This window comes from Podarcis raffonei, chromosome 3 (assembly GCF_027172205.1).
Source record: "Podarcis raffonei isolate rPodRaf1 chromosome 3, rPodRaf1.pri, whole genome shotgun sequence".
In the NCBI taxonomy this organism is placed as follows: Eukaryota; Metazoa; Chordata; class Lepidosauria; order Squamata; family Lacertidae; genus Podarcis; species Podarcis raffonei.
In genome coordinates, this window is record NC_070604.1 from 93476448 (window position 1) to 93494452 (window position 18005).

The following is an 18005-nucleotide window of genomic DNA, read 5'->3' on the forward strand; positions in this document are numbered from 1 at the left end:
AATGGTTCTGTATATGCGAAGCTCTTCAAATTTCAGGGCGTGCGGCTTGCACCGCTTTGGACTTCCTGCATCTTTTGTTTTTCTTGGCATAAAGCGGTTCAGTGCACAGGGACTGGGTGGGCGGGTGTTGTCTGATCTGCGCTGACAGAAACGTGAGCCGATTGCTTTGCACACCCACCCAAACTCCCCGCGTGCGCGTTAAAACTATGCTTCGCCATCCACAGTGGGAGCGGGAACTTCTGGGCGGCGTCCCCACCATCCTTGATTTCATCTGGGAACCCGCTTATCGACACGTTTGCATCTGTTCAGATGTGCAAACTGGAAGGAGAGGGGAAGAGAGCCTGCTCCCCACTCCATCACCCGGAGAGAGCCGGACGAGCAGCAGCGAGGAGCTTTGAGAGGAGGCGGATCCCTTTGGCGCTCCGCTACAGGATTCTCAGCTCCCCGGAGTGAACTATGTCAACTGGCTGAAGCGGAGGCACAACTTGGACCGGAACTCGGGAGGTTGAGCGTCGGAGCGCGAGAGGGAGGAACGCGCCACCGACTCTCAGCCAATGGGAGGCCGCCGAGACGGATTCAAACGCCGCGGCTTGGCCAATGGCAGCGGTTGGCGCCTGGCCTTTCGCGCCTCCCAGCGGGACCCGGGGGAGGGATTTGGAACGTCGCCCGCTATCGCTCCCGTAACCGTCGCTTGAGGCGGTTGGCTCTTGCTGCCGTTGAGTTCGCCCCCTTCCTTCGCCCGCTTGCCCAGGCTTCGCGTTGCTCGGCGGAGACCTCCGTGCCAGACGACGCGGCGGGGGCGCAGCGACCAGGTGAGGACGCGTTGTTTGCGGGCCGGGACACACCCCTTCGGCGCCTGTCCTGCGAGGGAGGGTGCCGGGCGGTCGCCGCCTCCTTCTGCTCCCACCCTCCCTCCTTCCTTCTCTCCCTCCGCCTCCATTTTCTGAGGCCTCGGTGCCGTCAGGCTGCAGCCTCTGCCTCCCACAGCCGTCGCTCCGCGTCCCCCCTCGGCATTTCGCCAGGCTCTTTTGTTTCGAGAGCCGCGCGTCGCCTCTCTCCCCCCCCCCAGTCCCACCCGCGAGGCGCCGGTAACGAACTCCTCAGGAGACCTCGGGCTAAGTTTCTCCCGTGGGCCGTTTGAGGCGCCGCAGAGCCTGCGCGAGCGCGTTGTCCTCCCCTCTTTGCGGAAAGCGGATCCCGCCCCTGAGAGCCGCGAAGCGAAAAGGTCGGAGAGCATCGCAGGCACCTCGCGACACGCAGGAGGGGTCTGGAAGTGATGGCAGCAGCTCTTGAAGGCTGCGATGCTAAGCATCTTTACTAGGGGCCAGCTCCACGGAACTTGGTGGAACTTGTTTTAGAATAATATTCCCGTTGGGATGGAAGTTCACCTTTTTAAAATAATAATAGTAATGTTTATCTCCGGCTCTGACGTACGCACTCTTCTCGTTGGTAGTTTCTGGGGAGAAGTGAATAGAGGACACTTACTTATTTCATTTATATTCCACTTTTCCTCCAAGAAGCTCAAAATATTGTGCGTGATGGTTGCGCTCCCCATTTTATTTTCAACCCTAGGAGGCTGAGACATAGTAGCCTACGGTCACCCAGTGAGCTTTATGGTTAATTGGGAATTTGCACTTCCGTCTGCAGTTTCCCAGGACAACTCACTCGGGGTTTTGATTTTTAGGTCCCCTTTGAAACCACTGCAAATGTGTGAATTTCATGTTAAATGGTTGTAAAACTGCAAATGCTGCTGGAAGGAATCCTAAGGCTGCAGTACTAAGATCATTAATTGCACTGCTGTTGAAGCTAATTAAGTGGCAACATCCAAATTTAAAACTGGCAGTACTAGATGATCTTTGGGGTCCCTTCCAAGACTACAATTCTATGATTCTACTTCTAATTAGTCTTATACAAAAACCTGTTCCGCAGACAAATGTGTGAAAGCTTTTCATTCAGCCATGTGTATGCACTGTGTATATGAGGATTTGCAAGCTGTAGTAGTAATAACATACTAATATTAGAAATATTTTTTTAAATGATACTTTCTAGTCACCTCCCAAAGCCTTGCAGAAGGAAACATACAGCAACTATCTCTAAGCTTGCTGTTTTTCAAATCACTTTGGAGTGATGTTAAGATCCGGTTATTCTCACATCCAGTGAGGGTCTGCTGCCGGGGCACACTCTGAACCTACCCAAGTCTTAGCTGTAGTGAAGGAAAGCACTCAGGAGCCTATCATTCCATGGGATTGATATGCACTCCTTGAAGATGTCTTACGACTCCTCATGGGGCTTATGGTACATCCCAAAGTCCCAATAAATACTAGCCTGCAGACATCAACAGGATTTTTGCTCTTTAATTTATTTTGAAATGCATAGATTAATTTAGTGTAGATGTCAGACAAGTGCACCTGACATAGTCAACAAGGAGTACTGTTGCACAAAAATCCAGTAAAACATGGATATGCTTAGTATTTTATGCTTACAGGGCTAAATGTGTTATGTGGGAGACTTGTGCCTGCTGCATCAATCTTCGCAAGCACACCTGCAATTTAAGATCTAATTTTGTTTCATTTGTGTCGTAAATTGCTACACCAAATAACAAGCACACACTTGAGAAATTTGGTATCGTTGCAACTGTTACTTAATTCAGTACAGATACTATTTGACTTGCACTGCATTTTTCTAGAAGTAAAAGTTCTATTTCTTGCTCCACGTTTATTACTCTTATAGACCTCTTCACTGTATAAAGCCACTGAGGTGGTATACGCTTCTCCCCTCTGCACCTGAAATGCAGCTTGTTCTGTGTATTTTTACCAGGAAGTAAGCCCCACTAATTTCAGTGGGCTTACATGTAAGTATGAATAGCAGTGCAGAGTTAACAGTTATGTGTTGATTAAAGGGATGGATCCTTGTTCCAACCCTTGTTTATGAGCTAACTTCTGACAAGAAAGCAAGTCATTTAATGGATTTTAAGATGTCACCCTGGGCCCAAAAATATTTTGGACCTGTCATAACCTTTTTGAAATGGGGGCGTTTTGTTGACATCAGTTCAATGAATGGAGTCAAGCTACAGTCCAACGCTAGGTTAAGCAGTCCTAAGCCTATTGACTGCAATAGGCAAAGCATAGATTGTAACCTCTGTAGCACATAGTGCTCTTGTACCGGTTTTCCCATTGTGTTTGTGTAGTTTCATATTTTTCCCGTGTGTGTGTTGAACTAATATATTTGAACAGATAGGAAAATCCTACACTCTTTTTTGCACCTGTGCAGCTTAGAACTGGAGTAAAATACTAGTACTGTGTAATGGTTGCTTTTTTAATGCCATTTTTTCTTTTTAAAAAGGGGTGTGACTATTATGCAGTGGTGACAATTACACAGTGAAATATGGTAAATACATAACCTAGGTCTCTGACCCTGCCCCGCAAGCCCCACATGGAGAACCCAGAGGCTTGCTGCACAAGCCCTGCCTCAGATGCATGCTCTACTGTCGCTAGTTACCAGACACTGGGCACATCCATGGGCAAGACCTTGCCATCACATTTCTCCTCTGTCACTGGCTCTCAGACCAGACCTCCTCAGCTGCTGCCGCCCTTGCTCCCTGTGCGGGGCTGCCTCATCCTCTCTGGGCTGAGGGCTGACTTGGCCAACAGGCAAGTCCCGCAGGCAGCCCTGGGCCCACAGGGAAACAGGAAGAGGCTGGGAAACAGCTGCGCCAAGAGCCATTTCATTTACAAAAGCAGGGAAATGCTGTTGAGCAAAACAAAATGTCCCACTGGCAAGGCATTTTCACCCCTGCAATGCAGGGATTGCTCTGGGGACCAATTTTAGGGTCCGAAAAAGAGGGGGTTCGACTATTGCACGGTGGTGACCATTATGCGTTGAAATACAGTAACTCTTGTTAAGTGCTCATACATTTCTTCCGTTTAGCTCATTCAGCACACAGGTGACTTTGTTTAATTTCATTAGACTCAAAGCATGATTTGACTTTTGCAACATCTATGCTAACAACTTCAATTTCCTCCACTTTTCCCCCCAGATTGAAACATGCCCAGGAGAAAGTTTGCTGATGAAGAAGTGGTAATGGGCCGGTGGCCTGGAAGTGTTCTGTATTATGAAGTACAAGTAACCAGCTATGACGACCGAACTCATCTTTACACAGTAAAATACAAAGATGGAACTGAGCTTCAGCTAAAAGAAAGCGATATGAGGGTAATTAGTCTCTAGAGTAAATAATCATAACAAGAAGGGCTCATTTGTTTGGTTACTAATGAACCCTTTGGGCTACACTTCAGTCATTAGTCCTAAATATTTGCTTCTGTGTATATTCCTGCAGTATGAGGATAAAACTGTGGGGTGGTATCCAATGCACTTGCTCCATTAGCACAAAGATTTCCATTTGTATAACAGAAGTTTCATGCTGTGCCATCCCCAAAACTACTCCAGAATTTTGGTGGAACCCTCAGAGCACGTTGGAAGGCGAAGTGGAAGTTCCAGTGTGCAGCCAAAAGTGCTTGCACTGATGGAATGAGAGCATTGAATACTACCCATGGTTTGTGAAGTTGCACTATATATCAAGCCATTCTGCTCCTTTTCCTTATTGATTTTGTATGTTTTAAGATTAGCCCATTATAAAATGCTTTGAGGGGCATTCTGTGCAGTATCAACAGAATTTTCCACATGCAGGTGTTGTACCATGGCCATGGAGTTTGTTGAACACTTGTAAAGTCATTAAACATATTGTAATGCGTGTACAGCCACATTTTAAAAAAATTGCTGGGGGCTCAGCTTTGAAAATTTGTAGTATATCAGGCATTTAGGAAACTGAAGAAATTTGTATCCTTTATATTCAAGTAGATTCAGTAATAACTGCTCTGGTTGTATCAGTTCACATCTGACACACAATGTTTGGGGTTGCTGAATTTCTTAAAAATGCATATATCTCCCACATCCTGATCCCACATCTATTCAGCATGTGTGCAGAATATTTTAAAGTCCAAAATGAACTACTTTGGTATTTTAGGGTGTGTTTTAGCAACTCAAATAAAAATCATATTTATTTTCCAAACAAATGTATTTTAAATATATGTTGAATGTATGTTGAAATAAGCTGTGCTTTATTTTCAATATTGGTGCTAATGTTTGGGATTATGCAATTTCATATTTATTTATGTAGGGTTATCACCTACATAAATCACCATACATCTAGATTTCCCCCTAAGTAAGAGTAGAGCTGCACACATCAGCTTTCAAGGTTGAGTACATTTGTTATGGTTTTACAGCTACCTTGGTTTTAGACTGAGGTGGCAGTTGTGCTTTACAAATACAAATCCTAAATCTCAAGCTTGAATAGTAAGGTGCCATACTATTTCTTCATTTCACCTCTTTTCAATTTCTTGATCCACCTTCAAGCGATGTTGCCAAAAAACTGAATTAATGTAAATAATAATAATAATAATAATAATATTTATTTATTTATTTATTTAGACCCCACCCATCTGGCTGGGTTTCCCCAGCCACTCTGGATGGCTTCCAACAAAATATTAAAATACATTAGTCTGTCAAACATTAAAAGCTTCCCTAAACAGGGCTGCCTTCAGATGTCTTCTAAAAGTCTGGTAGTTGTTTTTCTCTTTGACATCTGGTGGGAGGGCGTTCCACAGGACGGGTCCCACTACCGAGAAGGCCCTCTGCCTGGTTCCCTGTAACTTGGCTTCTTGCAGCGAGGGAACCGCCAGAAGGCCCTTGGTGCTGGACCTCAGTGTCTGGGCAGAACCAAGGGGTTGGAGATGCTCCTTCAGGTATACTGGACCGAGGCTGTTTAGGGCTTTAAAGGTCAGCACCAACACTTTGACTTGTGCTTGGAAATGTAATGTAAACAATGAATATTTTTAAATAGAAGATTTAGAGATATTAATAACTACCTACTAGTTTGTAAAGCTAATGATGTAACTATTTTTTTTTTCAGTCTATGTCATCTTTTCGATTTAGAAAAAGTAGCTCTTCCTCCGCTTCCCCTTCAAGACGCAGTGGTAGCAGATCTAGATCAGGCTCTAGATCTCGTTCACCTGGTCGACCAGCAAAACACAGACGTCGTTCTTCCTCTCAAAGCAGAGAACCAAAAAATGAAAAGAATATGATTGGGGAACCTAATTTGATTCCTTTGGTATTTGAGTTGATTTATTTTTATGTCTAGTCCCTTTGTCAAGCTATGTTCACATACAGCTAAACCGAAATATAGAAAATTTATGGGCAATATAGTTTGATAGTAGCTGCACTTTTTGTAGTTTGGAATCACAAAAACACATAGCAACTGTACCTTGAACAAACCAGATTTCATGCACTATTCAATTTATTCTTCCTTTGCAAAGAAAGTAGAAGGAATTGAGTACTGTCAGAATAAAGTTGGCACAGACATAAAAATGTCAAGTATATGGAGCATACCACAGGTTCCATATACTGATTTTCCACTTCACTGTTTCACAAATTCCTCTTCTACTTAGATTTGGAGACTGTTAAAACTAAACCAGGTACTTCCCAAAGTTATTTGTTTTAGAATTTCATTCAAGGGTTCCATAAAACCTGGTTCTCTTGTGTGTCTGTGCTACACATCAGAAATTTATAAAGGCAATCTATGATTAGTTGTGGAATGGAAGGTTTTCTTAAAAAACTGATAATATTTACTACAATGGAAACACTCAATTCTTTTTTTTTAATCCAGAAACTAAATGAAAACAATACCAACCAGTATAATGGGGAGCCAGATATCACAGAAGTGAATTACTCATCTCACAACACTCTAGAGGTATGAAATAATAGTATTCAACATACTCAAATTTCCATTGTTTCTGGAAACCTTCTGGTTAGATGTTTAAAGTTAGCTGCTCTTCAATCCTTGAGATTACAATATCTGCATTAAATGTATTGCTTGATAAAATGGATAGAATGTAGAAAAAGGATCTTGAATATTTTATAAAGAACTTTGACATGATAAAATGGATAGAATGTAGAGAAAGGATCTTGAATATAAGAGCATTGACAAAGGAATAGATTGCTCTTATCTTGCTAAGAATGACTGTGTGCATAGTGTTGTAAATGTACTGATGAAAAGGAATTGTGGGTTTTTTTCGAGGAGGAGGCTGGACCTAGTTGGTATGAGAAGGGAGTGTATGGCAGTGTAGATTAGCAGAGTGGGGATCAAAGAAATGAGGGATTTTTAGGCAGTATTACTTGAATGGAGGGATATATCCAGCAGGTGGTGCAATATGATTGCAAATGACTTCCTCTCCCTTCACTATGGTATTTAGCGCCAAAGAATTGAATCTGAGCGTGCCAGAGAGCGCATCCTCGAACGCTACAATTTGCATTCAAGGAAGGAGGAGAAGAGAACAGAAGAAATGTATTCAGAAGAGAGAATTTTTGAGAAACCCAAACCTGTTGTAAAAGTATGCATGAAGACAAAGGAACTAGAGTTTGGAGGAAAAATTGGTATGATAGTCTTGGCGTACTGCAGCATTCATATAGTTTTTTGCAAATTCCCAAATTCACTTTAGTGGAGGGAAGCAGCTCTGTATGCACATCATTGTATATACAGAGCTGGCATTTCCATTAGAAGTCAATTTGAGACCTCTCCTGGTAGTGGTTTCTTGAATCCCAGCATACTCAATAAATAGTTACATAATGACAGTGGTTTTCATGAATTTTATTGCATAATCTTTTCCTAGTAATCATGGTTTCTGTGTGACATCAGCTACTATGCTTACATGTCATCAGTATCTGGACAAGTGACTAGAATTGGGACTACAGTGGAAGCTTGGTTGTTGAACGCTTCAGAAGTCGAACGTTTCAGAAGTCGAATGCTTCCGTTTTCAAACACCTCAGAAGTTTAATGGCTTCCGAGGCGTGTTTCTCCATTTTTTCAATGGATTTTGCTGACTGCCCATTGTACCTTGGTTGTCGAACGTTTCGGAAGTCGAATGGTCTTTTCCAGTACAGATTATGTTTGACAACTGAGGTTCCACTGTAGTTCCTTCCTCTTGCATCTCTGTGGCTACCTGCTGCTGGCCAAGAGCCTTTCGTACCATAAAGTTTAGACAATATCATTACTGTGCAATTGCTAGAAGTATACATGCAGTCTTTGATTATGTCACCCATTTCAAATTGTTCTCCATTAGGCATTGAAAGCATTATATCTTAAAAGAGGTAACAGTCCTGGTGTGTGTGTGGGGGGGTGATCTTTGAGTTGCAATATTGTAACAACTGAGTAGTTTGACAACAGTTTTTCTGTTGTAGTAATGCTTTACAGTATTTTGTTTTCTGTTTAACTTCTGATTCTGTGTGTTTGTTTTGCAGGTGCCTTTTTAATGATTTTTCTCCTTCCTGCAACTGTATTTTACTTGTTGTTGATGTGTACTCAGAAAGACCCCAGTGTTCTGAATTTTCCTCCCTCCCTCCCAGCTTTGGAAAGTTTATGGGAGACAAGAGTGTTTGGTGTCTTTCTTCTTTGGTTCTTTCTCCAAGCTCTGTTTTACTTACTCCCAATAGGAAAGGTAAAACTTTATAAATTTGTATACTGCATTTACAAAAATGCAATATTTTGTGTGTGTCACAATTTTTAAAAATATTATGGCTGTCATAAAGCAAAACCAATGCAAATGATGATTTGAGGGACCATATTTCATGAGGAGAATTATTGCAATTTTCAGTGTTCCTACTGCATTCCTGCCAAACAGGAATGTACACAATTCTATTTTACATCATAGATTCTATATGAAACCATTGGGATGGACTTCAGGAGATCTGGGGCACTCAGCCCTGTTTCTCTGTTACATTTGACTTAGGAGTTACCCAGGCATGCTCTAGACACATGTCTTGATGGAGTGGTGAGCTGGATTGTGACAATCTCAATCACTGTGGTCTGCAGAGGCAGCCTTAGGAACCATGCCATGGACTGTAGGTGTACATCTTACAGTGATGCTGAAAAGGGCTTTTTTACATATTGGTTTCTGCCTTGTACATTGATCTGCCTGTGATGATCAAGCAGATTGATCATAGAATGTTTATGTTGACAAATGAAAATCTGTCTGCTTACCTGGGCATTTTCCTGACAATTAATACTGGCTTCTGGTTACTGTGATCAATATTTTAATTTGGTTTTTTTTCCTGAACTGGTTTTCTTGTGATACATTGTTTTATTGATCTGTTAGTCCCCTTAGTATTTCTTTTTTAAATCAAAGGTGGTATATAAATTATTAGAATTAATATAAATAATTCATCTAGATATCTTATTTTTGTAGTTGTATGAGTGTTGTATTCTTCTATGCCAACTTTGGGATTTGTGATTGCATGGAAAGAGCCATGGTTAATCTATTTTTTATAGTTTTTAAACTACAGATTATTATGCAATCAGTTTTATATCATGGGGATTATCATGTAATTGCAAGGTTTAGAATTTCCCCCTTCTCTTGGCTAAGTGGCTCTGTTATTCTACAAAATGTAGAAAGGCAACAGGTTCTTTAAAAAATGATTGTTTCTCTATAATCTGCTTTACCACTCCTGAATCTAGGTGGAAAAGACTTTTTTCTTTTTCTTTTAAGATTGTAGAAGGGACCCCACTTTTGAATGGAATGAGACTGGAATACAGGATAAATGGTAATTAGGTTTTAAATTCAACATTACTTTTAAACTGGTAACCTATAATTATTGAGATTGCAAGCATGAGAATATATGGTTCAGTTATCATGCCAAATGATGCTTTGGGTTTTCAGCTACAGTGGTGCCTCGCAAGACGAAAAGAATCCGTTCCGCGAGTCTCTTCGGCTTGCGGTTTTTTCGTCTTGCGAAGCAAGCCCATTAGCGTATCAGCTGATAAGCGGCTTAGCGGATCAGCTGTTAAGCGGCTTAGCGGATCAGCTGATAAGCGGCTTAGCGGATCAGCTGATAAGCGGATTAGCGGCTTGGGAAAAAGGGGGGGGGAGGGAAAAAACCCCGCAGGAACTCGCAAGACATTTTCGTCTTGCGAAGCAAGCCCATAGGAAATTCGTTTTGCGAAGCACCTCCAAAACGGAAAACCCTTTCGTCTAGCGGGTTTTCCGTCTTGCGAGGCATTCGTCTTGCGGGGCACCACTGTATATGGTTACAGCTGATTGTCTGCTTTTAATTTTCCATTTGCTTAGTACTTGTCTGTAGGTATGGTAGCCTTCAGTAATGGGCAATGGCCATAACCATAGTTTGTTTTATACTTCTAGTGTAATATGTGTCTAAACGGGCTAAATTTTCATTACACATATATTGTTGTAGTCATAATACAATTTGAATTCTTGTCCTTAACATACTTAGTCTGAGTTGCTGATGAATGATATCCTTCAAGAGAGGGACAGGGAAATGTGACAATGTTGATTCTCCTGGAATTCTCAGTGGCTCTTGATACCATTGATCATTAGATTTGGAGCAAAGTGTTGCTGATGACATCCAGCTCCATTTCATTCAGTAATAACGGAATCAGGAGAGGCCATGCATGTCTTAAACCATGCCTGGATGCAATCATGGACTAGATGTGGGCTGTTACTGAATCCTGAAAAGACAAGAGTCCATGTGGATGGGTGATTCCCAGATGTGCAAACTTTGCTTTGTATTGGTTCTGGATGGGGTTGTGCTCCCTCTGAAGGAGCAAATACAGTTGTACCTTGGTTTTCAAACACCTTAGTTCTCGAATGCCCGAATGCCACAAACCCGGAAGTGACTGTTTCGGTTTGTGAACTATTTTTGGAAGCCGAACATCTGACAGGGCTTCTGTGGCTTCCAATTGGCTGCAGGAGCTTCCTGCAGCCAATCAAAAGCCGCACTTTGGTTTCCAAACATTTTGGAAGTTGAACGAACTTCTGGAATGGATTCTGTTCGACTTCTAAGGTACGACTGTATAGAGTTTGGGGTGCTTGCTAGATCCATCACTAGAGACCTAGCTGACCTCAGTGGCTCAGGTCATCCATTACCATCTTGGGTTGGTGTGCCAACTACAACGGTGCCTTGACACGGGTAGCATTGCCAAGGTGTAACATGAGTAACCTAACAATTAGTCTCATACTAGAATGTTTAGTAGGACACTCAGTTTTGAAAGTACTGGCTGCCTATTAGCTACCAAGTCAAGCTCAAGGCTTTGCTTTTGACATTTAAAGCTCAAAACACATTGGAACCGGAATACATAGCAGGCTGTCTTCCCCAGTACAGACCTAGCCAATCTCTTAAGAATTTTCAAGGATACCCTCCTGGTCATGGCACAACCAGCACATGGCCATATGGTGACACAGTGAAAGGAAACCAGCTAGATGATAGCACCCACCTTCTGGAAAGCTCCCCCCCCCCCAACAATGTAATTTGTGGGACAAATACAGTAATTAAAATGTATGTCAGAGCTTTCCAAACTGTGTTGCAACACATTAATGTGCAGTGTGTAGGTGTGTTGCGGAAACACTCTTATAAGGGGTTAGTTTCACCTCCGGTGTGCTAGTGAAACTGAATTACTGTGTTGTGAAATGATGCATGTAAAAAAGTGTGTCAACAACATAAAAAGTTTGGAAAGCTCTGATGTGTTTAGCCAAGCTTGCCCAAGAGCTTTCTGTTTATTTTTAACGAGGGAGGGCAGGGTTGGGGGGGCTAAGCGTTTGAAGAACTTTTATTGAATGTTGCATTGTTATTTTTCATGTAAGCAGCTTAAAGTTTTTTATTATAATAAATAGATTATTTTTTATATAAATAAGTCCCTTTGGCTTCAGTGTAGTTAATTCCAAGGTAAATGAATACAGAAGTGCAGTCTTAGGGTTTCACATTGTGTATAAATAGTGCCAAATTGGAAACAATAAATACAAAGATTTCTGGCATAAAATTTTCTATCAGAGCCCACTTTATTAAGATGATTTAATTAGGAAAATGATTTACAATGTTTATACGCATTCACTTTCATAAATGTGTCTTTAGAGTAGTGTTTCTTTTTTTTACTTGTGTCTCACATAATCTGTGTTTTTTTCTCTCCTTCAAGGATTCTATGCTTTTATCCTAACAGCTGCAGCTGTAGGAATTTCTCTGTATTTTGAAATGGAGTTTTCCTATATATATGACCATTTCCTACAATTTGCTGTCTGTGCTACAGTTTTTTCTGTGGTGTTAAGCATTTATCTCTATGCCCGTTCATTAAGAGCATCCGAACAAGAATTGTCACCTGGGGGGAATTCTGGTAAGTGTTCAGTTGTGAAAACATACCGTGCTTGATTTATTTTATTTTTTGTTCTTATGCATTTCTGCATGTCAAAAGTACTGTCATTACAAACTACATTAACCCCCGTTCCTCTGCTCCATAGTCTCTGTCTTGGGGCTTTCAGTGAAACACTAAGAGGAATCATGCATTTAACTTTAAATGCATTTTATTTCAGAATGTTTTGTCTGATTTAATCCGCTCATGCTATTTACATAATTTGCATGTACCTTGATAAAAAGCATTCTTATTGGATTGTGTGCTCCTGTAAAGTTGTAATAAATTAAACTTATAACATAGAAGAATGTATACCCACTTTCTTTTCAGTGTATTTTAAGAATGTGGGACAAGTTTGGCATAACTGTCTTGTAAGAGTTTCTAGACAGAAATTTCTGGCTGTCTTAAGTACATTAATTTCAGTGGGACTACTTTAAGTGTGACTTGGATAAAACCCAGTAACAGTACAGTAGCCAATATTATACCGTGGTCCAATTTATTTTTATTTGTAGGGAATATATTTTATGACTTTTTTATGGGACGTGAATTAAATCCTCGGATCAGAAATTTTGACCTGAAATACTTCTGTGAGTTACGACCAGGGCTAATTGGCTGGGTGAGTAAGTGTTTAAATCTATTTTTGCATCATCTTTGATTTTACAAATAAGACAACAAAGTTCTTAAAATGAAAAATGTACTGCAGGAAAAGATTGCAAAATATTGGAAATATCAACATTATGATGACACTATATTATATACTACAAACAGCTGCATTATCATGATAGCATTAGTTGTACAATGTTCACAGCTGCAAGTATCTCTCATTTTACATAGCTATTGTTTAATTTATAAGAGTTAAAATGCAAATAGGGGAAGATAAATAGAAAGGTTAAAGGGAAAAGAGCACATACTAGGTCAAACTGCTTATACATGAGTAAAATTCTTCTTGTGAGCAGGAGAAAAATGCTTGAAACATTGAACATTGAAATCATTGAAACTTGTGTTACTGTTTCACCAGATAAAAGTTGATTTTAATGTGCAACTTAATTTTTGTAAGGTTGTTATTAACTTGGCAATGCTGTTGACTGAGATGAAAGTGCAACATCTGAATATGCCATCTTTGTCCATGATACTGGTTAATAGTTTCCAGCTCCTTTATGTGGTGGATGCACTTTGGAATGAGGTAATGTTTATTTTTATTTTTTGCCTCCTTTTGGAGTTTGTTTGTTTTTTTAAAAGTGTTGTACTTCTGCAAACCTTGTGGTTCCTCTAATCGTGCTAGTGCCTTCCTCATGTTTCTCAGCATCCCCATTTTGGTCGTGGAGAAAACCATCTCTTACCTTGATATGGCAACAAGCATATGATTGGCTCATCATCACAACAGTTGGCTGAAAATGATTGTGGGCTAGGCTGATCATGAAACATAGGAGGAAATTGTTGTATAACTTGTTCCCCTCTGTCAAGTGAAAGGGGTTGCATCTTTCTGTAGACTGCATATAGGTGGGCTTCTGGGGTCTTCCCTATGGATGCCAAAAACCAGACACCTTTCCCAGCACCTGGAGCAACCTTCAGTGGCAGGGAAGACTGCTGTGGGCATTGGGGAAGGCATTTGGCTGTGTGCTATCTGGTCTGCCATCTCAGAAGAGATGCCAGATCTTCTAGGTGTCTTGCTCTAAGGGTTGACCACAGAATGAGCCAGGCACCATGTCTGCCTGCTGGCTCTTCTTTCTCTGACAGGATGAGGGCATCAAGGATACAGCCCACAAAGTGATTTCAGTTTTGGAAGAGGGGACATATTGTACATTCTGTGGTGGCAATCTACAAGATTGGCTAACTTTCTTAGCCAAAGGGGTGAAGCACAAAATAGGTGGCTGTGCACTGGAGCAGGTTGTCTTGGGTGTGTGAGTGTGAATGAGATAATGGATGGATGAATGGGGTAAGAGCTTTTGTGTGAATGGGTGTGATGTTTATGTGTGAGAGAAGGGGAAGTAGAGTGAGAAACTAGTACTAGTTTCTCCTGTTTTGGCTCTCATCTGTCTGTCTAGATAGCTGAATTGTAAAAGGCATTGAGAGCTCATTGCTGAAAAACATTTGCTGATTTTTAGAAAAGTGTAAATTCAGTCTCTGTGTGCTTTGCTGCATATTCCACATGTACACAACCCTAACGATACAGTATAGTGAAAATATTTTGGCCATTAACAAAAATCAGTACTCATTTAATTCTTTTAACTTTTTAGGAAGCTATTCTCACAACAATGGACATCATCCATGATGGTTTTGGGTTCATGCTAGCATTTGGAGACTTGGTGTGGGTTCCTTTTATCTACAGCTTGCAAGCCTTCTATTTAGTGAAACATCCGAATGAACTTTCTTGGTTATCAGCTTCTGCAATTGTAGCCTTGAATAGTAAGTGGCAATTAAAATGAAATATTGCTTTACTTAAAAGCATTCTGGATGCTTTATGGGAATGCTTAATATATTGATTTATTTTCAGGATTTATTCAAATATTTTCAATCACAGAGTAAGAAAAATAAGCAGAAAAAATACAAAAATTACAAAATCATATACGCAGGCCCAATAAGCAACAAGTTAACAATTCTGTCATATTTTTTGTAAACAAGCAAAGCTACAGTGACAAATTAAAATATCCAATTTAACCAAATACCTAAGTAAAAATCAAACACAAATCATTTATACAGGTTAAACAACCAATGATCTTAGCAATGGTTCCCACATAGTTTTTCACTTAAGTCGCCCACTCACTCCCCGTTACTCACACAAAGAGGGTCCCACTCTGTGCCAACGGACTCTCACCCTGTAGCTTTTGACTAAGTTAACACCTTTCACCCCCACTCTCCAACCCATTCAGACTCTCACCCTGAGTGGTATGAATTGTTGCTCACAAGCATCCACATCAAAAACCTCCCACCCCTTGTCCCAGAGAAGTAACAAAGAAAAAAAGAAAAAGAAGGTGCAGCAAGTTACAGCTGGTTTTTCTTTTGTGGGCCTCAAGGTTCGCAAGGTTCCTAGGTAGAGACACACAGGTAGATTTACTGGCCTCCCATCTCTCTTATCAGCCAGCACAATTAACCTTCAGGTCTTGTGAAGGAATAATATTTCACGGTCAGTTGAGAAAGCCCTTTCCTGACCCAAACTGATGTCAACAATTCAGTAAATCAAGTAATTTTTAGAGAGGGTGTTTGCCATCAGTCTCTTTGAGTGTCATTGTTCAATAGCATTTCTTCAAGGTAGAGTAGCTATAAAAACTACAAATAATTCCCCATCTCTATTTCATGTTGTATAGCAGTGGCTTTCAACGTGTGCTGTGGCACCGTGGGGTGCCTTGAATGATGGTCAGGGGTACTGTGGGCAACCTTCTTTCCTTCCTTCTCTCCTCTGATGCCCTCTTGTGTCTGCCTCCCAAAGCCTTGTGTGGCTGTTTCTTGCAGGCAAAAGGTGCCTCTGGGGCTGGCCAGGGGTTCTCCAGAGCTGAGGCAGCCTCAGAGTAAGCAAGTAAATTTGTAATATCCACATCAATTGTACTCACGATTAGAAAACTGGACAATAAATAGATGCCTAAGAACATTGCCCTTGTCATTGTTATTAATGTAAAACTGGAAAGACAATGGACTGTGTGCTGTTGGCAAGTTCTGCAAGGAAATAATAGTTGCTTCTTCTTTCTTTTCTGAAGTTCTTGGCTATTACATTTTTCGTGGTGCGAATTCACAGAAAAACATATTTCGAAGAAATCCAAAGGATCCAAAAGTTGCCCGTAAGTACTTCTTAGGCAAATTGGTTTTCTATTAGTGCTTTCTATATATTAATATTACACAGTGTGTTCTCATCTACAGAGTACAAATAATATTTATTTGTATATCATTATACAGACTTAAAAGTTATTCCCACTGCAACTGGAAAAAACCTCCTGGTCTCTGGCTGGTGGGGCTTGGTGCGCCATCCAAACTACCTTGGAGATATCATCATGGCTCTGGCTTGGTCCTTACCGTGTGGTAAGATAGTAAAGTGTCTTTTAGTGAAATCTTCCATGTTTTGCATGGGTGGCAGGCCATCATGTGGGTGATACTTCACCACCTATTGTCCAAGGCAGAAAACAATTAAGAGTTGACTTCAAGGCTGCTTCCTGCCCGCACTTAAACCATTCATTCAGGGTGGAACTATTCAGCTTGGACACTGGCCTTGTGAATTTGTCTGTGTGAGAGTGTGTGCAATCCCATTGTTTAATTTGTGTTTTTACCTCTGACCTCTGTTTTTCAAATTCCTACCAGTGGTTGTTATTAACTGAGATATTAGACTTCTTAATACCTCTGGATGGGTAAGGGAGAAATTCATTTTTACAGAACATGGGATCAAAACGGGTGAGGAATCTGGCCCTCCATATATTGCTGAACTACAACTTTCATCATCCCTGACTATACGTCATGCTGTTTGCAACTGATGGGAGTTGGAGTCAAATAGCATGTGGATAACTACATGTTCCCCACCCCCTGATCTAATTGAAAAATGTCGTAAGATGACGGCTAGGTGGGATAATACACCATAAGTATATTGTTCTGTTTGTCTTTTTGACAGTAAGTTCTTTTTTTCTTTATCAGCATAGAAAACAGAGAAAATAAATTATGACTTGCACTCACAGATATGATGTTCAAGCTTGAAATCTAATCAAGAAAGTCAATATTAAAACCCAGTCATAAATTATTAATGTTAAAGTGATGAACAAAAAAACCCCCCTATTTACCTTTTCAGGTGAAGAGTGGAAAAAATAACTTTATGTGTTCTTACAGGGATCAACCACATCTTACCATATTTCTATGTCATATACTTTACTGGTTTGCTTATTCATCGAGAAGCCCGTGATGAACGTCAATGTAAGAAAAAATATGGCTTAGCATGGGAAAAATACTGTCAACGTGTACCATATCGCATATTTCCATATATCTACTGAGTATCTTCAAACTGGTGGATAATGCACCGCTTCTGCAGTCAAATCTTCATTGCAATAAACCACATACCTCATACCACTGCACTTGGTATACGTTAATTCTGCTAGATTTTCTTAAAAATTGTGATCAGATAGTAAAGCTGCAGATACCTTTACCAATAAACTACTAAAAATAGTCTTTTCCATATATTTTTAGCCATCTCCCCATTTCAAATTACACACTTCAGTTAAGCAATAAATTAGTTGTATAGCACATTAAAAGCCTGCCAAGCAGTGTATATGCTGGATAATGTTAATTATCTGTTCTGGACATAGGAAAGACCATTTTAGGGTTTAATGCTGAAGATTTGCTTGTTTTGTGTAACTTTTGTATTTTTCATTCTGTGGGCTACCTTCAGAGCCCTTGGCCAAAATGCACCAGAAAATAGTAAACATTACAAAGTCCAATGAAGAGTGACTTCCGATGCTACAGCATTCTAATCATAGTAGTTCTCACTCAGGTCTGTCTCTTATAACTGGTTCTCAGGCTGAATCCCTAGTGGCTGTTGCAGAAGCAGGAATTGCTTCTGGGGAAGCAAATACACAGGGGTTGCTTCTCTACCCCTTCGCTCTGGAGAACAAAATCCCATTTTAAGTCTGAGCGATGGTTGTCATATGCCTCTTGAAGTTTTTACATAATAGTATTCCTTATACTATGTGCTCTAAGAAGTACATAATAGTATTCCTTATACTATGTGCTCTAAAAAGTACATTGATTTAAGAGAATATTTTAAAATCCCTTACAGCTCATTCTTTGAGAGTGT

At 40.7% G+C, this 18005-nt stretch overlaps 1 protein-coding gene across 1 annotated transcript; it reads left to right on the forward strand.

Annotated features, from left to right (window-relative positions):
* Positions 1-594: 594 nt before the first annotated feature.
* On the forward strand, positions 595-17281 carry LBR (lamin B receptor). The gene is made up of 14 exons (XM_053383052.1): positions 595-812; positions 4037-4209; positions 5966-6163; positions 6719-6802; positions 7305-7485; positions 8350-8546; positions 9594-9648; positions 12032-12226; positions 12754-12857; positions 13299-13424; positions 14479-14647; positions 15934-16014; positions 16130-16252; positions 17045-17281. Exons 2-14 carry the CDS (start codon positions 4045-4047, stop codon positions 17203-17205), a joined length of 1839 nt encoding a protein of 612 aa, XP_053239027.1. The 5' UTR covers positions 595-812; positions 4037-4044; the 3' UTR covers positions 17206-17281.
* Positions 17282-18005: the final 724 nt, after the last annotated feature.